At 45.5% G+C, this 20,954-nt stretch overlaps 1 protein-coding gene across 1 annotated transcript in view; it reads left to right on the plus strand.

Annotated features, from left to right (window-relative positions):
• The first annotated feature begins 273 nt into the window (after nucleotides 1–273).
• The window catches only part of PPM1K (protein phosphatase, Mg2+/Mn2+ dependent 1K), a 29,362-nt gene continuing 8,681 nt past the window's right edge, over nucleotides 274–20,954 (plus strand). Inside the window, 4 exon segments of the mRNA XM_048509669.1 lie at nucleotides 274–420; nucleotides 14,965–15,176; nucleotides 15,179–15,468; nucleotides 16,050–16,150. Of these exon segments, the coding sequence (XP_048365626.1) occupies nucleotides 15,024–15,176; nucleotides 15,179–15,468; nucleotides 16,050–16,150 (544 nt within the window). The 5' untranslated portion in view covers nucleotides 274–420; nucleotides 14,965–15,023.

Consider the following 20,954-nt stretch of genomic DNA (forward strand, 5'->3'; position numbering starts at 1 on the left):
AAAATCGAGGGCGGGGACACGCCCAGCGTGCCCTTCCAGTTGGCTGGGGCAGAGGGTGGGGACGGAAAGCGCTTTCTCCTTGGCTGGCCTCGCTGTCACTCAGCGGGGTTCCATGACGCACCTCGCTGTTCCAGCCCACGCTTGCGCCTCTACTGAAGGAGGTTAGGAGGCTCGTTCCATTCTGCAGCGGCGATTGGCCCAGGAGGGACGGGAGGCGGGCTCAGCCGCGTCCCTATAGGACGAGAGGGTTGTCACGATGGACGCGATGTTCGAGCTGCTTTGCTAGGCGCGTGGGCGGCGGTGAAAAATCCCGGGCATTCGTTTCAGAGGCTGCAGGGCGACGGAGGTTCGCGGCCACCGGGCGCCTTCGCGGGTCCAGCCGGCCTCTCCGAGCATCTCTCCCGGGGAGAAATTTTGCAGGTAACGAGGCCGCGCCTCGCATGTGCCGCTGCTCGCTCTGCCTGCTTTTGCATTCATCCTCTAGACTAGATTCCCGGAGAGGAAAGAGCGAAAAGGCTGGCTAGCCGGGCTGGAAAGAAATCCGTTCTAGGGCGCTGGAGCAATTTCGGCCTTACAATCAGCAGACTGCTTTTTCTCGTTCAGTTTTGTACCGGAGCGAGCAAGAGCGTGACGGTCTAGACTGCCTAGACGGGTTGCGAGCCCTCGCTTTCTGGAGGGCTCTTGCCCTTTGGAGGAAATGGCTTTTTACAAGCTTGCAACGCAATCAGAGCCTTTGCATGCTTGTTCCTTCTAAGTTGCTGGGGGTTGGCTCTCTTGCCCTGCCGACGCTCCTAGTGATGGCTTTGTAAGGATTAAACGCAGGGGCTGACATTGCAACCAGCTTCAGGATATCGGCCCCTCTCTTCCAAAACTTTCGATTTACTCAGAGCGTCCCTGCTGTAACCACTATACCTCACTCTTCCCTTGCTGCATAACCCCCCCCCCCAATCGTTTTTTTGCACCGAGGATTTTCATTTGCTCTGCAGCCAGAAATTAGGCCTTGGTTCTGCTTTCGATTTCAGACGCTTGCGGGGTTTTGTGCTGGCGAGGTGTTCGCCACAGGCTGCCTTCGCTCCCTTGCTTGGAAGAAAACACCTCCCAGGGCCCTCTCCGGACCGGCCATCCCAGTATCCCGGCAGGGAACTGCCCGCTGCTTATGGGACTGGCTCCCAGCGGTGCAGACGACGCTTGCGGGGCGGGCTGGCACAAGGATTTGGCTCCGGGCTCCGGACCGCGCCCCCGGGGGAATGCGCCGTCCTACTTGGAACGGGACCCGCTGGCAGGACTGGGCTCTTTGCAGGCTGAGCCCGCTGCTGGCTCGGGAAGGAAAGCCTGGCTGGCGGTTCCGTCTCCGCTTTGCACGCAAGGAGGCGAGTCCGCACGGTTAGAAAACCGCGCCCGAAACGTTTGCGTAACGCCCCGATCGCGCACTCGTGGCGTTTTGCCTTACCGCTGCCCTTTTCTGTAGTTTTAGCGATGGGGTGCACCTGCCTTGGGTGGAGAAAGACGACTTTTCGAAATGCTCTTATATGAGTCCTAGTATAGCTGATTTTATTTTTTTCCTACAGAGTTTCCCTTCTCTCCCTACAGAGTTCCTCTTCTCTCGCCTCTCTTGTTGTTTTTTATTGATACTGCTGATTTCTCTTTTTCTTTAAAAAAAGGTCCCTTGAAAATGCAAACACTGCTTATTGAAATGGATGCAAACTAAGCATTTATTTGCCTTGGCCCATTATGTTATGTAAAATAAGAGATCTACATCCTAGATCAGTGATGGCGAACCTTTTTGAGACCGAGTGCCCAAATTGCAACCCAAACCACATTTATTTATCGCAAAGTGCCAGCCCGGCAATTTAACCTGAGTGCTGAGGTTTAAGTTTAGAAAAAAAAGGTTGGCTCCCTCTTCCTCCGCCCCACCTGCTCGAGCAGGGGCCAGCCTGCTCTAACTTCCAGCAAGTCCCGTGCGCACCGCTCTGTGCTTCTCTAGCATCTCTGCCTCCTCTGCACCACCCACCCTCTGGCAGCAGCCACCTGGAGCACAGGCACCAGGCCTGCCAGCCAAGTCCTTCCTGCTCAGTGGCCCGGGCCAGCCTAGATGTGTGTCTGGGGGTGTGTGATTTTCCACCCCCCACATGACGAACTCTGTGTGCGCGTGCCCACACAGAGGGCTCCGAGTGCCACCTCTGGCACCTGTGCCATAGGTTCGCCATCACTGTCCTAGATAAAGGTCATCTCCCCTAATTGATGCTGGACAATAACAAGGTCTTGTTGAGTTCTTCCTGATACCCCCGCCCCCCCCCCCCCTTGCACAGCACTTGAGTTGATTTCTGATTTGGCCTTGCAGAAGAGAAGTGAAATCTATCCTACCAGTATACCTTCTCATTCTTAATTTGAGATTCAGGGATGAAAATAGGAGCAGGAAGATCCCGAATTCAATCTCCGAACATCTCCAGTTAAAAGGACCGGGCAGTAGGTGATGCGACCTTGGAGAGCTGCCAGCCTGAATTGACAGTATTGACGTTAATGGGTGAATGGATCTTATTCAGCGTAAGCCAGCTTCATGCGTCTGTGTAAGAGGAGAAGGGTGCATGTGACTGGTTGGTTCTGCCAAGTCCACCCCGCCCCCTTTAGCTTGGAACAGTCAGGCTTGGGTTCAGCCCAGATATTATTCAGTCTGGTTAGAAATTTGGGTGTAAAGCCATCTAGAAAGTACCTGGAAAGGAGCATCCTGTGAGATGAAAATATTCTTTCTTTGAGAGGAGAAAGACTCTTGGCAGGGAGGTGTCTAGAAGCACCACTGTGTAGTACTGAAAAGGGCAGTGAGCCCTGTGTGTTAGACAGTCTCCGTGGATGTGTATTTGGGAAAGGTTCCAAAGGACCTTTTGCTAGAGTAAGGAATGTGGGTGTGACATTGTGGTTAGAATATCAGGGTAGGATCTAGGAGAATCCCCAAGTCTGCCAAGGAAGCCGGCTATTCTCTAATAGCCCAAACTTCCTTGCAGCTTTGTTAGGATAACACGGAGGAGGGAGGACAGCGTTGTAAGCTGCTTTGGGTCCAATTGCGAAGAAAAGTGGAATATAAAAGCTGTGTTGAAAAGCACAAGTCATTTGAGGCAGCAGTAGCAGAAGAAAGTTTGAGGAAGGAAAACGTCTTTAGATAAAAGCGTCTGAGCGCACGTGAAGTTGTCTCGTGCTGAGTCAGATCTGTGGTTGATCAAGGTTCCCTTTTGACAGAAGCTGTCCACATCTCAACTACAAGTCTTTCACAATACCTACTGTTGAATCCTTTGAACTTGGTGGATTCCCCACCACTGAGTCATAATGCCCCCTCCCTGCAACACTGATTGGGGCAGGTGGAAAAGGGAATCTAAACCCCCCTTCTTTCAAACTTCCTTTCAAATAGTTTATTTTTTTCAACAGCGGATAAGTTATAGACAGTTCTTATCCAAATATCTTGCACTGTTCCCATGCTTTTCCATTGAAGAGTTCCAAGTGGCATGTATTGTTCTATACCATCTCTTTTTCACAACAACCCTGTGAGGTAGACCAGGCTTAGAAAAAGAAAGACAGGCCTAAGGTAGCCCAGTGAACATTGTGGCAGTGTGGGGATTTGAATTGGGGTCTCCTGTCCTTACCACTACAACATACCGCCCAAGCCATTTCATCCCTGATTCTCTGGATTTTGCAAGAGTCTAGGACAGATTCCGCATGGGCCAAAAACAGCAGTGTGGAAATGGTGTGGAAATGGTGTGAAAATGGTGTAAAACGGTTTAAAACGGTGTAAAAGCATTTACACCATTTTCACACCGTTTTGACACCACTGTTTTTGGTCCATGCGGAATCTCCCTAGGACTTATCGTAGCTCCCTCAAAATAAGGAAACTTTGGAAGGCATTTCCAAAAGGGAATGAAAAGGTCACAGTTTCCTCTGTTCTCATCATGCACGTTCCTTTCTGTACTGAAAGGAATTTCCCTTTAGTATATATGTGATAGACAGGAGGCTATCTTGCCCCGGAAAGGGAAAAACATCCAGTCAGATTGGCCCATAGGGATAAGGCTCCAGGATCCCATCACCCTCGAGAAGAGGGATGAGATGTTGTAGGGATCAGAGGAGAAAAGGAAGTTCAGTTCTGCCTCAGGAAGAAGAGCAGACAGAGTGAGGGGTTGCTCCACCTGGTAGTGTTGCAGAACAGTTTGGCTCTATCTCGGGGTGAAGGGAGTACCCAATTGTTAGCCCTGTCCCTATTAATGAGCAGACCTTGCACCATTTAGGTTGGCGCTTGGGAAAGGGCAGGAATCCTGCATGTGAGAGAGGATCCAGCCCACTGTTTGGTCCATAAAAGCCACTCTTGTCTGTCTGAAAGCATTAAAGAAAATTCACACTAGACTGACTTAAGCTGTCCTATGCTGATGGCTCCTGCCTTTCCCAGATTGTGCTGCATCCAAATAGTTTGTGCCAAGCTTCTAATCTTGCCTACTGTTATCTGGGCAAGATTAAAGCCTGAAGGCTTCCATTCCAAACTCTGTGTTATCTTGGGTTGAAGTTTGACCAAGTTCTTGTCTCCATGGTGATGAGAGCCAGTGTGGCATAGTGGTTAAGAGCAGTGGACTCTAATCTGGAGAACCAGGTTTGATTCCCTACTCCTCCACATGAAGCCTGCTGGGTGACCTTGGACCAGTCACAGTTCTCTCAGCTCCACTTACCTCACAAGACGTCTGTTGTGGGGAGGGGAAGGGAAGGTGATTGTAAGCCCCTTTGAAACTCCTCCAAAGTAGAGAAAAACAGGGTGTAAAAACCAACTCTTCTTCTGAATCTTGAATATGCAGGAGCAATTCATAATTACAAACCTATTTCTCACTCTGAACAAGCAAGCTTCCATTGCTGAATAGAAATGCAAACCTCTGTGTCCCAGATCCTTATCCTCATTATTACATTGTGCTGTTGCTGAGACAGTTGTGCAAGTCCTTAGTTTCTGAATTGTACTGATCAATATGTTAAAGAACTGAGGTATTTCACTGGTTTTTTTAAAAAAATATTTCTGGCAATTGAGATGTCTTGAAGATTGCTGTATTTTTCATGTACTGGGTAACTACAAGTAATTAGTTTAAGGGAAAAGAGGAATCAGTATTTGCACAATCAATTTGTCTTTAGAAATACCAAAAACCAGAAAACCGTATTTTGATGGTCGTGTACAAGTTAGGAGCAAGAGAACAGAACAGAAATAATCAGTACCTTTTTTGATTCACTTTTTAAGAAGAGGCGGGGAACCATCTGGCAAATAACATTCTCCAATTTCAACCAGACAGAAGGTGTTTTGATTTTCCACAGTGCAGAAATAGACACTTCCTTGTTTGCAAAAAAAAATCCATTTAGTAATCCATGGTAGCATTTCATGAGCAAGGTAATGCATTTCATTTTCCCAGCAACACTTACATTTTGTCTTGATCTGTCTTAACCCCTCAATGGCTGCCGGTTTTGCCCCCCTCCTGGTTAAGTATTCTTCTGAACTGCCTGTGGAAAATTCCTCTGTCAAGGCAAAACCCACACAACAAAAGGTGACCTTGCTCTTGAAACTGAACAGAATGCTTAAAATAATAACATGCGTACAGTGGTTTGTAAGATCCAATAGCTTTATGGATGGAACAGGTTTCAGTCACATGTTCAGTTGTACGTGCACTGAATATAACGTGAGAATTACCCAATGCTTGTGCCAAAAAATCAAACATACACACCAATGCCCTGTTCACAAGTTACAGTGAATACACAGAATCCTTATACTTCATATAGTACATTAAAAAAATATGTATATTACATTCAACTCAGGTACAGTCAAATGTATGATTAAAAACCTCCCAACATTTATTCCAGTATTGGTCCCTCGTTTTGTTTGTGCACATGCATGTACTTGAGTTCACTGAAACATATGAATAGGGCTGGATTGTACATAGATTTACTCTAACTTGTGAGCAGGACCAATATGTAATTTAAAAAAATGTTAAAGGGCTTTCCAGAAGGACCAGTTCAGAAGTTGCCAACCCTACTGGGGGAGTGGAGGAGCTAAGTATCATTTGTATATCCTTCCCCTCCACCCCCAGTATAAAGTTCCCATCATCATTCTCCAAGCAGCCTGATTTCCAGTCTTCTTTGTGCATTCAACTGATTGGAAGGCCAAAATATGTGATATACTATTGGAGGTCCACCAGGATATCGAGCCAGACATACTTTAGGTGTTCTATGTTCAGAGCTCCCTGCAGTTTTGGAAACTTAATTATCAGGCAGATAAGGACTCCGTTTGTAACAGGACTGGGTGGTGTGAAGGGGGGGGGGGCTTCTCCGCCTCTTCCAACCTAAAACAGCCCTGCAGAGCTACTGGAGAAATTTACAAACCACCCATCAATACACATGTTTCAAGTTGAATCTCTGTTGTTTCAAGTTGAATCTCTGGCCCACCAATTACTACAGTTTAAAGGAAATCAGATCCAAGTATGTGAATCTTACTCCTTTACATTTACCCGATATCCCCGATTTAATTAGATTACACTACTTGTTGGACAATCCTGATCCTTCTCTCTGTATGATAGTGGCAGACTTTCTCCTGGAAATTACTAAACGCCAGTAGATTTCCTTCGACCTAACATTTATTTCCTGTATTGTATATGCTTTTTAATCCATTTTTATTATTGTTGTACTGTTGTCTATGCCAATAAAGGCTTGCTATGCTATGACCACATTTAAAGATCAGTGTATCAAAAGCTGAGATGATTGAAGGATGGTTCTCACTGTCAATACCTTTCAACTCTTCTTTCTTTCTCCTCCCAAGCCTCCCAGTTGATCTAATCTGCTTATATCTGCATTCTCGCTGTTTCTCTTCAGCCTCCTAAGTGCAATCCAAAGGGGAATATACATTTCATCCTTAACTTTGTTGTTTCTTTCTTCAGTGCTGGTTGTTTCTTCAGTGCTGGTTGTCTTGTTTCAAGAGGCCAAGTAGTAGTTCCTTGGGATGTTTTTAGGTTGTGAAAATGGTGCAGGGCCTTCCCCCCTCTGTGTGTTGTAGTTGGGGTTGCCAACAGTGCTGGGAAAAAATGTCCACTTTAACAAGATGCTTAGTGAGGGCAGCTGGAACTGGAGCTAAGGAACTTCACCTGATCTGTTAAAGGGACAGGATATATTTCTCCAGGACTGTTGGCATCCTTGTAACTGTCTCAATGAAGACTAGGTCTGGAGCTGAAAAGATGCTGATGCAACTGAGCAAAGGACTCACATCACAAGTGCCATTCCAGGAGCGACTCTTTTGTAAGACTGGAACTTAGAATGGCTTGTTCTGCTGACAAGCATAGATCTTAGACCTCCGTTGGATTCGAAGCTGTCTCTTTTAAGTATTGTGGTTTATTTGAGGGAAGGAGTGGTTGACGTATCCTTTATCTGAAACATTCAATAGTGTGAGTTGACCTGGGGTCCTTTCCAAGGACTTCCCCTTTACAAATCCTGACTGGGCAACAGTTCCTGTGATGCGATTCCTAAGCTGGATTGCATCATGTATTCCTTGCATAACAAGCCCTATAGGTGTGGTGTCTGAGCCCTGCAGTGACAGAGTGATGCAAATTGTGTCGGGCAGTTGTGTGGTTTGTGCTTTACATGAACACTGCGTAACTGCCTAGTGTGGCATCAGAATGCTATGTGTGAGCAGGTGCCAGAAATGGGATTTTTCTTGTCAGGAGCAAGGCCAGGATGTAATCATTCATCATTACTCTCCTCATAACTGGAACGACCCAGATGATTTTGAGGTGAGATTGGAGAAGTCCCTCCTGAGTCCTTCTGATCCCGAGGGAAATGGGCACTTACTGTGGACAAGATTTATAAAACATTCATCCCCTTTAAATTGCAGCAAGTCTGTGGTGAGTAAGCTCTGGTCCTGGGCCAGGAAATCTCTCTCTAAATTTGTGCATTCCCAAGTTGGCGACTCAGTCCTTTTCCCATGCCCTGGATCTTGAACTGTGAGAGGAAGTTTATGGCTCAAATTCATTGTGGCCTTGGTTTTAAGCAAGCTATTTGCCTTTCAAAAATACCACAAGTGTAGGCCCACAGGAGGGATCCCATTGTTATCATTTCTTTCTTGCCGGGTCCCTCATTGCTCCTGGGATCTGCCACAACCCCAGTGACCACCTGGGTTGCATTCTCTGTGTTTGTGCAGAGAATGATATTTTGTTTTAGGGGGGATTTAGAAGAAGAATAAGAGTTTTTATACCTTACCTTTTCTTAAGGAGTCTCAAAATGGCTTACAAACTCTTTCCCCCCCCCCTTCTCCCCACAGCAAACATCTTATGAGGCAGGTGGGGCTGAGAGAGTTCTGAGAGAACTGTGACTAGCCCAAGGTCACCCAGCAAGCTCGATGTGTAGGAGCAAGGAAACAATTCCAGTGCCAGATTAGAGTCTGCCATTCATGTGGAGGAATGGGGAATCAAACCCTGTTCTCCAGATTAGAGTCTGCTGCTCTTAATCACACAAGAGGAAACATTGCTTTCATCACCTGGGAGGAAGCCTTTGGTTTGATGCATGAAAAAATGTTTTCTGTTCATGGTTCATTTAGTCAGTGAGAAAGAAATGAAGGGCCTATCTCAGTGATGGCTTAATCCTTTTCGAGACTGAGTGCCCAAACTGCAACCCAAAACCCACTTATTTATCGCAGAGTGCCAACGTGGCGGTTTAGCCTGAATACTGAGGTTTTAGTCCCAAGGGGCGGCACCAGTCACTCTGTTCCTGGCGTTGCTTCCAGGAAAAGCGCCATCAACTCCACCACCCCCTCTGCCTCTGTTCCCTGCTTACCTCGGGCCGAAAGCAGGGCCAGCCTACTCTAGCCTCCAGCAAGTCCCACGTGCACCACTCTGTGCCTCTCTAGCAACTCCGCCTCCTCTGCCCCCCCTCGAGCATCAGCCACCCGGAGTACAGGCACCAGGCCTGCCAGCCGAGTCCTCCCTGCTCGCCGCGGGGCATTGTCCCCAGTGGCCCAGGCCAACCTAGATGTCTGTGTGTGGGGGTGTGTGTGATTTTCCGGCCCCCCCCCCACATGATGAACTCTTGTGTGTGTGTGCCCACAGAGAGGGCTGTGAGTGCCATCTCTGGCACTCGTGCCATAGGTTCGCCATCACTGGCCTATCTGGTGTGCTCAAAGCTTGAAGCGGTTTTTCTTCTCCCTTTTTCCGATTGCTTGATAATATTTCCTTTATTTAAAAAAAAGGTAAAGGTTGTCCCCCTGTGCAAGCACCATGTTGTTACTGACCTATGGGGTGATGTCACATCATGATGTTTACTAGGCAGGTTATGTTTGTGGGGTGGTTTGTCATTACCTTCCTCAGTCGTCTACACATTACCTCCAGCAGCCTGGTCTCTCATTTTACCAACTTCGGAAGGATGGAAGGCTGAGTCAACATTGAGTTGGCTACCTTTAATTACAGACTTTATATCCAGAGACAACTGTAAACAAATGATTTGCTGAGCATTTTGAATGCCACGTATATTTATTTATTTGTGTTTACATCCTATCTTGCCATATACTTGATTAAAACAATACAGCCATTAAAGCAGAAACCTAAAACATCATCTGCAAGCCAAGAGGGGCAACTCCCTCCACCCAAGATTTTAAAGAAATCCACAGCACCGAGCCTACAAACAACGTACAAAAACACAACAGAAATCCATCCAAATAAGGCTGAGGAGTAATCAATAGACTCTAGCAGCTTCTGAAAAGCTGAAGCAAGGGGTGAGGCTGACTTCCTGGTGTCGGAAGTTTTATAAATTGGGGACCACCACTGAAAATGCCCTGATCTGCGTACCAACCAACCAATACCTTGTCTCACAGGAAGAAAGAACCTCAATTGAGAATCAATCCACTGCCCGTTCCTGGACCTTCTTTCTTCTATGAAATGCTCCGCTTGGGTCCTAGTGCCAAAGGTGCTGTGGTTGGCTGCTGGTTGGCAACAAGGGGGACACATGAGAAAAGGGAGTGAAGCAATGGCAGCGGAGTTCCCCTGACAGCTGGAGGCTGCAGCCAACCGTGGTTCTTTGCAACAACAGTGACGATGACTCCGTCCTCTCTGGTTCCCTTTGCTCTTGCCAGTCCCTGCCTTTCCCCCACTCTCATTCCTCTGTATTGACAAATACACAAAGGCCCATGCCAGGCTGGAGCTGGCGTGGAAGACAAAAAGAGGGCCATGAGGTGAGGCACGAAGCGGCCACCTCAGAGCAGCAGGCTTGGGTTGCAGGGAAAGGGATTGCAGCAGTGGTGGGATCCAAAAATTTTAGTAATAGGCTCCCATGGTGGTGGGATTCAAACTGTGGCGTAGCGCCAATGGGGCTGGACGGGGCACAAAGGGGGCGTGGCTGGGCATTCTGGGGGCGGGGCACTGCTGTGGCAAGGACGCAGCCACTGCGCCGGTCCTTGGGCGGGAAATGAATGCACACAGGCGCAGGCTGCCACGCACGCCGGTGTACCTCCTGCTAGACTGCTTCAAGTTCTGCGCGCTACTGCTGAGGAGCGGTAGAGGGGCGTAACTAAGGCAAAAATCACCAATTAGTAACCCCCTCTCGGCACACACAAATAATTAGTAACCTACTCTCGGGAACCTGTGGGAACCTGCTGGATCCCACCTCTGCCCTGCAGGGGTGTCTTATTTTGCCTCTTGAACCTCCTTCTTTCCCCCCACCCTCCATCAACCCAGACCAAGCACACAGGGAGGAAAGGAGGGTGAAGTAAGAGCAACGTGGCCCAACGTGGCCTGGGCTGCCACTGAGAAGGGGCCACATGCCTCATTTGAACCACCAGTGCAAGCGTGTTTGTGGTCCTTCTCAGGACAGCAGGTGACAGTAGGAATATTTTTTAGCGCGGAAGCACGCTACTCCTGCCCAACTACTTCTGCCTGACCGCGTTTTTATTTTTCTATGAGATGGTATAGTTTCTCTTGATGAAGGCACACAGAGCAGAGCACAAAGCCGCCTCCCGTGATCTGAAACCATGGGAAGATTGGCACAGGAGGAAACGCTCCTTTAAATATCCTGGTTCCAAGTTGATAAAAAAATGAAGAGTCCGCGAGTTCACTGCTGAATGTGAGACGTGCTTGCAAGAGAGCTGCGATTATCTGACAAGAGATCATTGAATGTTTCTCCACTCAAGGCTATAAGAATTGTTTCAACTTGGAGGTTTTTTTTCCTGTTGCTGCTCCATTTTACAGAACAGTCTTCCTGAGCAGGTGGGAACACTCCAACTCTTGCATAGATACCTGAAACTCTGTTAAGCGGAGCCTTTCCAGCATGCTTTTCGCAAGAACATAAGAACAAGCCAGCTGGATCAGACCAGAGTCCATCTAGTCCAGCTCTCTGCCACTTGCAGTGGCCCACCAGGTGCCTTTGGGAGCTCACCTGCAGGAGGTGAAAGCAATGGCCTTCTGTGGCTGTTGCTCCCGATCACCTGGTCTGCTAAGGCATTTGCAATCTCAGATCAAAGAGGATCAAGATTGGTAGCCATAAATCGACTTCTCCTCCATAAATCTGTCCAAGGCCCTTTTAAAGCTATCCAGGTTAGTGGCCATCACCACCTCCTGTGGCAGCGTATTCCAAACACCAATCACACGTAGCGTGAAGAAGTGTTTCCTTTTATTAGTCCTAATTCTTCCCCCCAGCATTTTCAATGAATGCCCCCTGGTTCTAGTATTGTGAGAAAGAGAGAGAAATTTCTCTCTGTCAACATTTTCTACCCCATGCATAATTTTATAGACTTCAAGCAAGGCTTGAATGGAGCTCTGCCAGTGTCGAGCAATTAGTAATGGGTTACCTTTTCTATCTGTCTCTATTTCTGTGAATTTTAGATTTTTTAAAAAATGGTGAAAGCTGTGTTGAGTCAGAAGACAAAGCAGGAGATCAACATTTTAAATAGCATTTATATGTAATCATTTTGCAGCTAAGTAGCACTGTGTTTTTAATTATGGCATGTTTCTCTGCAAGTCTGTGTTGTGTCGATCTTAGGAGTTACAGCCCATGTAGCTTGCTCCAATGCATGTGAATTTGGAAGCAAGTTTCTTGTAATTCAGTAGGGTTTTTTTTCCAAGTAAGCAGGCATAAGGTTGCAGCTTTAAGCCTCGGTTGTTATGTTATACAGCTCTTGAAAGGAGCAGTACAATGACCTCTCCCATGCGACCAGGATAACCTGAGAGGCTTAAAACCATGTAAGAAGAGCTCGTGCTGCAGTTCCTTCTGTGTGTCCCTCAACATCTTGTGTTGCTTTGGTGACCTCAGGAAAAATGATACAGTAGTGCTTCCTACACTGCTGAGAACATGGTCTTATTTTGGGACTGAGACACGTGGTTAACTAGTAGTGCTTTGGGTCCATGTAAATATGTTTTGGATCTGTATCGTTATCTTAGGACCTTGATATCTCCGCAGCAGGCCTGAAGGATTTATTATGATGCATTCATTTCTAAAGGTTCTTTGTTCATTTTGCCTGTGGGTTCTACCAGAAAATGGCAGCTACAGAGGCTGCATCCAAGTAGAACATGACTGCCACTGCAGTATTGGGATTTGTCATGATCCTAGGTCTAGAATGTGGCCTACAAGTAGCTATTCCAGGCTCCCTCTGGATCTTGTGATTGGAAGTAGAGGATTTGGAGGGAAAACTAGGACAACTCAGGGTGGAGGTGCCAGGGAGTGGTGCCTGGGAAGAGTGCATAAGAGGCCTTGTTCCTAAAAGTAGGATGGTTCACTCTTAGGAGCGAAGAGGTGGAGAGGCTACCTCAGATGGAGGGATGAGTTGGGCTGAAGCCTAGTTCCAAAAGAAAGATAGAGACAGTAAAGATAGACATGCTAGGGTTTTTATTATTTTGTTCACTGCGCTTTACTGATCTCATCCTACACGTGACTTCAATTATTGTTATTAAAATCTCTTTAATAAACTGTTATTCATGCCTCATTCGGTCACCTGAAAGATATTCCCTGGTGGGAAAATGGAGAGTGCTCTGGGTCCTCCTGAGTTAGGTGCATACCAGAGTGGTGGCAGCCAAATGATCCCCCCCCCCTCACACACATACTTCTGACAAGGCTGATCACTAAATGCTGGAAGGGTGCAGGCCAGGTATCTTCCTATGATGGAGGTATCTTCCTATGATGCATTCTTTGCGGATACAAAAGTGATGCCTCCAAGGTTCTTCTGGAGGACATCCTGCTCCAGTGAGGTGGAAGAAACCCTAAACCTAAACTAGTATTTTCTTTTGGAAAGAGATGCTTTGTCCTGAAAACTAATGGACACGAGGAAGGTTATCAGTGGACATGACCATGCTAGGTGCAGCTGTCTTATGCCATTATGAGTTGGCTGTGCGCAACTTGTCTGTCCAATGGGCTACTTAGATTTTTCTTTGGCAAAGGAGGCCTACTGATTCCTCCAATTCTTAAAGCGTTTCAGAGTAAAGTGCTGGCGCAAGTACTGTACGGAGCAGAAATTTGGGGTTGGGACATCGCCACAGTAGGAAAACTGGAAACAGTCCAAAATATCTTTCTGAGAAAGATTTTGGCCCTGCTTACCAATCCTCCACCCCTCACTTCAAGCTGTTCTCCAATGGAAGTAGGACTACCTTCCCACATCAGGACTAGAATCCCACATGTAAGAATAACTTCTGTACTATAAAACCCCTGGCAACTCTTAAAGCCCAACCAACTAGTAAATCTGAGTTTACTAGACACATGATGAGAACAAATGGAGGTGGAAGGACCAAATTTCTCCCATACTCAGTTTCTATGCAAATTCCTGACCTGGAATCTATTCATATGCTGGGACGCCAGCAAAATTCATGGACTTGGCTCTATATAGTAAAGATGCTCTTACAAGACAACCAACTTGTTGCTTATCCAGAAATACTCCCCATGGTTCTCTCTGCAAGTTCAAAAGAACAAAATGTTACGCGACAATATCTTAAGCTAAAATCTCAAGGAAGCAAACTCTAAGGAAAATCATTCACTTCCCCTGAGATATCAGAGGCGTTTTAAATCCAACATTTTATGGGGAGATTTAAGAAAAATACCAAGAGCTAGCTTAGGTATGCAGATGTAGCTTAAATCCTCAGTGTGAGGACATAATACACCATACACTTTATTGTCCATTTTATTCTGCTTATCCGTGAATCAAATATATCAATGATATCCTGCTGTCAGGCCTGACAAGGTGCAGAGGAGGAGAAAGTTTGCTTTCTGATGGCTGATGTGTATGCTGAGGTTACATCCAAAGTAGAAATATTTATGTTTCTAGCAGCAAAAATCAGAGAAAGTTCAACTGATGTTCAAACCACAGAAGCTAAGCTATAATGAAGGTGGTTGGAGATTCCTAGAATTACAGTCCTTGTTGTGGCTAGGAATTTTATGATATATTCCAGCTTTGATGTTGCTTATGGCTGCATTGCTTCTGTACTCTAATGCTTCTTGAAAAACTCTCATAACTTACAAGTTTTATACTTTTGTAATCTGAGGGGAGTAGGGCTTCGGCTGAAGTACCTTTTTATGTGTATATGGCCTAAGGCTAATAAACACTGATTGATGATGATGAGTTGGCTGTGACATAAAACAGACCAGTGTGGAGAGGCCCAGGTTCAAACTCTTAATCACCAAAGAAACTGGCAGATCCATGGACAGTCACTGTTTCTCATCCTAATCTAGTTTTCTATAGCTGATGTAAGGACAACATGGGTGAAGACAGAATATGGTACTTCACTATGAGCTCTTTGGAGGAAGAGTGGGGTACAAAATCAGTAGCTGTATTAAGAGGATATGCCTCCCATTGAAAGCCTTTTAATATACCATGGCTGTGAAAAAGTACAATGATTGTGTGTTCCTCCATTGCAGGGGGTTGGACTTGATGGCCCTTGGGGTCTCTTCCAACTCTATGGTTCTAACCGTCTTTCTCTTTTTTTCTTCCCCGATTCTCATTGTTCTCAGAACATTCCGAGACCTTCTTGCCAACCTTCATTCTTCACCCAGTGCTGCGGAACCAAGTTATGTCCACTGCTGCTTTAATAAGCTTGGCCAGAAATGGAGGGCACCAGGTGAGGAGAGCGCTGCTGACGTCCCGGCTCTTGCAAGACGACAGCCGACTGACAGCTGTATGCCAGAGCTCCACTACTGACCGCAGGGCGTCCCGCTTTAATTCCTGGATGGTAGCGGGCGCCCTGCCACCTGGGACACATTTGGTATTTGGGATAACCGCATCGATGAGCCCATCCTCCTCCCACAGAGCATCAAATATGGGAAACCAATCCCCAAGGTCAGCCTATCGAATGTGGGCTGTTCCAGCCATATTGGGAAACGTAAAGAAAACGAAGACCGCTTTGATTATGCCCAACTGACTGATGATGTATTAGGTCTATATTTTGCTGTTTATGATGGGCATGGAGGGGTGGCAGTAGCGGACTTCTGCAGCAAGTATATGCAAAAGTATATCAAGTGAGTATCGGGTTTGTGTCTCTGTTATAGTCATGATAACATTGCACAGATTGTGACCACCATTTTGACCTCGCCAGTTCTGTTTTGTTTATCCCCTTGTGTTGTGAATGAATCTGTAGTATGTGACCAGTGATTGGCTATAGGCAGTCTAGGAAGGCTTCCTGCTTTATTACTGCTGAAACATAGCTCCTAATGCTATGATGTCACAATGGGTGGGGCATGCAGTCCGATACAAATGGTCACCAGTGTCCCCTTCACAAAAACAGTCTCCTAAGATATTTTATTTTGCACATTCTACTCAACAGTACTACCATGGGAGTCTTCTTGTTCTCATCAGGTAGGTTAATGTGCCAGGTGGAGTCCACACCAGAGAATTCTGCAGTACAGGCTGCCACTGATCTTAACTGTGTGCATGGGGGCACCTTGAAAAAGCTTCCATAACCCATACAAGATCTTCATGCAGGCCGACTGGTAATTCATGAATGGTTGAAATGCACCACTTGACCACAACAGTCATCTGTTTATGAATCGGGCAGAGAGGTGGCTTCTCCGTTCAATGCTCTCACTTTCTCGTTTTTCAGGGAATTCCTCGCTGAGGAGAAGAACATGGAAGTAGTGTTGTTCAAGGCGTTTGTAGAAATAGACAAAGCGTATGAGAGGCATGCTATTTTATCTGCTGATGGTAGGTACCAAGTGTGTTTGTGTTTAGAGGTGGAAGAAAAATCTTTATGAGAGGACTACTGTTTTTGGAGACTTTGATGTTGTTTTTCCCACTATCTCCCCATACCCTCAGCATTTTAACACAACGATTCGCCAAGCCCGTTTTGTAAAATCTGTGTTCCTGTAAGCTTGTACTGCTGACAGCATAAAACTGTTAAAAGAATAAATTATGTGAAGCAACAAAATTAAGTAATGTGCCAGTTTCAAGCCTTTAAAAAGATTGTTGTGGCTTTTATGGTTTTGCTTCCCCATAAAACACAACATACAAGCCTCAAGTCAAACTTTGCCCTTTTGGCTCTGAATAGGCAATTACTAGTCTAGTGTTTCATTATGTAGTACATTTTTATCCCATTCTCCCTGTAAAGAACTCAGGGCAGCATATGTTTATCTTCTCCATTTTACATTTGTAAGAAATCTGTGAAATTAGCCTGAGGCTCCTTCCACACATGCAGAATAATGCACTTCCAATACATTTTCAGTGCATTTTGCAGCTGAATTTCACTGTGCAGAATAGCAAAATCCACTTGCAAACAATTTATTTTATTATTTATTTATCATATTTATATTCCGCCCTCCCCCAAAGGCTCAGGGCGGTGTCCATCAGTCATAAAAACAATTTTTAAACAGATAATAATACATAAAAATACTAAAAGCTTGCAGATGGCTTCTAACCCTCCCTCTCCCCTTTGTATACCCACGGAGGCCAGGAATGTTCTTTATTACGCGGTTGAAAATCATCCCGGGTTAGTAATGCCAAATGCCAGATTTGGAAGCAGGGTCTTTTTACAGGCCCCGCGGAAACTCTGTGCTCCGCAGGGCCCTGATCTCATCTCTCGCGGAAGCTCATGTTCCACCAGGTAGGGCCAAAGTCAGAAAAGCCCTGGCCTTTGTAGAGGCCAGCCGGATCACCTTGGGGCCAGAGGATCACCAGTAGGTTCAACTCGCCCGACGAAACGGAGGGGCCTAGAAGGGCGGTATAGGGAGAGACGGGTCCCTCTCAGATAAGCAGGTGGCCAAGACCGCGAAATGGCTTTGCAAAAGCCGTCAGTACCAAAACTTTAAACAATTGACCCGGTTACTTCGATTGGCAAGCCAGTGTAGTTGAGTATAGTGTGGACTTACGTGAATCCGTCCCTAGATGTTCGCGCCCTCTGGAAAAGCGAGAGCCTGGGCTGCTGCATTTTGCACAAGTTTCAGTTTCTGGATCATGGCTAAAGGTAAGCCCGCGTAGAGCGAGTTACATTAGAGGTGATAAGCTTTTTATTTTAATATTAGGTATGTGACTGCATATCCAATACCTGTACCTTCCTGTATTGGATAAGGTGAAGGCCCTCTGACTTTTGATCCAGGAAGTGCATGCAGTGAACGGAAAAGGAGAAATCAAAGGGCTTATGCTACTTATCATAAGTAAGAGGCAGCCCCCCCACCTAAGAATATATGTGCAATAGCTGTATTTTAAGAGTTGCTGTTTTATTATCATAAGTCTGATGAAGAGAAGTCTCCTTTGGACAGCCTTAGAATCTTGTTTGGCTTCGGTGATGAAAATAGTGTTCATAATGTAATTACGTTACTGAACAAACTCTTCCCCTGATTTAAAAGATAGTCAAAATCATGACTTTAATGTGTTGACCTGCAACACTGCAGAAGTGACAGAGCTGCAGAATTTTTTATAAAAGAAATCTTTGAATGTGAGAGTTCCTGTGATGGTGTTATCTTGTATCTCTTTTTTCCCCCTCTCCGTGATGGATGTGACTCAGCAGCCTTCTATTAAAGCCACCTTGGAATGAACGGAAGGCATGCCTTGGCTGTGTCCCATTCAAAATGCAAGTAAACTCCCAGTAAATTGTACTTATCGGTTATTGGAAGTTGCTGCCTCTAACAATATTAACTGAAAAGCAGTGGCTGCAGCATCCCTCCAAGTAGCCACCAGAACTGCGAGGACTACCTCGATAAATTCTGCTAGAGATATAGCAGATGGCCTTTGTTTACCTAAAAGCGAGAAAAGAAGCAAAATTCTGCCACTTTTTTTTGTGTGGATAAAAATAATTTCAATATGCAAAACGTTCAAATAAAGCCTCTAACTTGACTGTTTCCAATTTGGATGTTTTTATGATTTGGGACCTATCTTTAAATTCTCTAGAAAAATGCCTTTTAGTTCCACCCAATGTCATCCTTTTTTTGTGATGTTTTAACAGCCATGCAGATGGATTTGACGGTTGCTAAGGAAGAATGAGGCATAGTAAAATTGAATACAGGATTTTGTATTTTATTTTAAAACGTGGTCTGTAAGCAGAGTCCTCTAACTCAAAGTAGATGCTCTGCTTTTGCAGCTCTGATCCTCCCAAGTGTTGCAGGTTCTATTTTTAACTTTGAGCAAACATTTCCTCAAGCGAATTTCCCTATTTGCCTCTGTGGTACCACATGTTATTGGTAAAAAAAAATGCACCCTGACCAGCGCAGCTCTAGAACTGGAGGCCCGAGACTGTATATGCTGGGCTTCAGTGGACAGAGAGATCAGCTTAATTTGCTCCCAGGCGAAGGAGTCTGCCGGGTTCCTAGCCTGGACTACTGGAAGGTCCCTACATCCGCTTTGTCATATTAGTTGAGATGACATGCTGTAAAAATTGCCCAGTGAGTGTTAAGATACCTGTTGAAAGAATTTGTATTTCTGCTGTTTAGGAAACAAGCAGTTGTTGTTTTATTTAAAAAATTAATGTGTGCCAAAGCAAATGTTCTTTTTCTTGATGATTGAATTAGACTCGATAGAAATAAGTCTTGGCATCTTAATGAAGATAACGATTCCTTGGTTTTGGAACTGTGCTATTAGTTTGGGTGCCTAGGCAACCAACCGTGGAGCTTGGCAAAAGGGTTCACAGATAAAAACCCCAGTTGAAAATAGTGTATCTACTTCCTTTGCAGATCCTCTGTCTAAAACTGACTATAAAATGTCGGTTGGTTAAGAAGATCCCATTCGTATTAATGACAGTATGTTTAAAACTGGGATCTGGGATCCTTGCTTTGTAGCTGGTATATTGAATCTGCCTCTATTGGTTCCGGTTTAGCTTCGGTAATTGACACTACTCCAGTGGGCAACAGCTGACCAGAAGCACCAACAGAAACCTTTCCCAATTCCATCTGTCAAGATGCTAGAGAGGCCTGGAGTTGAACCCAAGACTGGCATGTGCTCTGCCAGGAAGCTATGACCTTTCCCCAGGTGGTATTATGTATTCTGTGAAATACTATACACACATATACAGATGTATTGAGAGTTAACATAAGGAATATTGGTGTGGCATTTGTATTGTTTCCTTCTTGTTTACTGATACAAGCTTCTTAGAAAAGAAGGGCAGCATTTATGAACATGCAAACACTTCTTCCACATCACCCCTAAAGGCTTTACCAGAGCTTGTTAAACCACCCCAAACTATCTTAGATCCCAACAGACACTAGTACCCTCTCTTGGCAGTATTGCAAGTTGCAACCCTGAGGTTTCTATAGATGCTGTTCGCTGCAATAGCAGATAACAAATCTAATGGAGGAAAAGTTCCCCCCAAAGTTGGAGCTAAGTTGGGAGTGTTGGTGGTTGTCTGGCTATAGAGGGTGTTTAGTTTTAGTACAGCATTTTTTCTCGTGATTTCCTGTGGCTGCCTGCATCTTCAGAGGATCTTGAAATGTGATCTCTAGATCTCCTCTGAAGATGCCAGCCACAGATGCAGGCGAAACGTCAGGAGAGAATGCTGCTAGAACACGGCCATACAGCCCAGAAACCACACAGCACCCCAGTGATTCCGGCCGTGAAAGCCTTCGACAATACATTGAGCTAAGTTATTTTCCTCCAAATAAGCTGTGATTACTGTCCATCTCTGTATAATCTAGGTTCTGGGACTGTTGTTAAAACAGGACTCTTCTGTTGTATTCACTGTTCCTCGCAACCCCAACGGTCACTTGGCGACTCTGCTGTCATCTCAGCACAGCCAGGGTTAGCTTGTAAAGTTGCCAGTGTGTGAACCCCCTGTCTCCAACTCCCATTTCCAGCTGAGTGGCAGTGGGAGAAAAATAGAATTTTTTAAAAAGGCAAACAGCAAAAGGTAAATTCAGAAATGAAGCCATTCCTCTCTAGGAATTGCCAGAAACTCTTTGGTATAACGACTTCTGGAAAGGACTGAGATCACTGCTAAAAATGGTATTTCAGTTCCAGAAGCAAGGAGAGTCATAGGGAGACGGCTATTAAGCTAACCTCAAAGATTTTGCCTTTAATTTTTAGATGGGATGGAAGAGGCAAAACACCGAATACCCCAACGTTTAACATTTTGCGGTGTCCTATGTAGCTTGTTTCTTTAAAGCAGGTATTCTGCAAGCAGCACTGAAGCTCTGAATTGCTTGTCTAAAATCACTATGCAATCCTCTCTCCTCTTCCCCTGCCCTTGTTCGTGTTTAGACAAACTGATTATAACAAAATGCAGAAGGTGAAAGTAAACCGCTAATCCGTTGCCCACTTGGGATAAGCCCTTTTGTTTGGCTAGATCAGACTGAACATGCGGTACAACCGAAGGGTGCACTTATGTTGTAACAACTGTGGGAGGAGGAAACTTTCTATTCTGAACTATAGTAAAGGCAGTGGTCAAGAGCCTTTTAATCCCTTCTTGCAGAAACAATACCTGTTTTAAATAATTACTACCATAATACTGTCTAGGTTTAGATTACCTTTTTTTGGTAGCTTCCTTTTCTTTTGTATTTGAGTCCACAGTGTGTTCACTTCACAAGTT

Source organism: Sphaerodactylus townsendi, linkage group LG10 (assembly GCF_021028975.2).
Source record: "Sphaerodactylus townsendi isolate TG3544 linkage group LG10, MPM_Stown_v2.3, whole genome shotgun sequence".
NCBI lineage: Eukaryota > Metazoa > Chordata > Lepidosauria > Squamata > Sphaerodactylidae > Sphaerodactylus > Sphaerodactylus townsendi.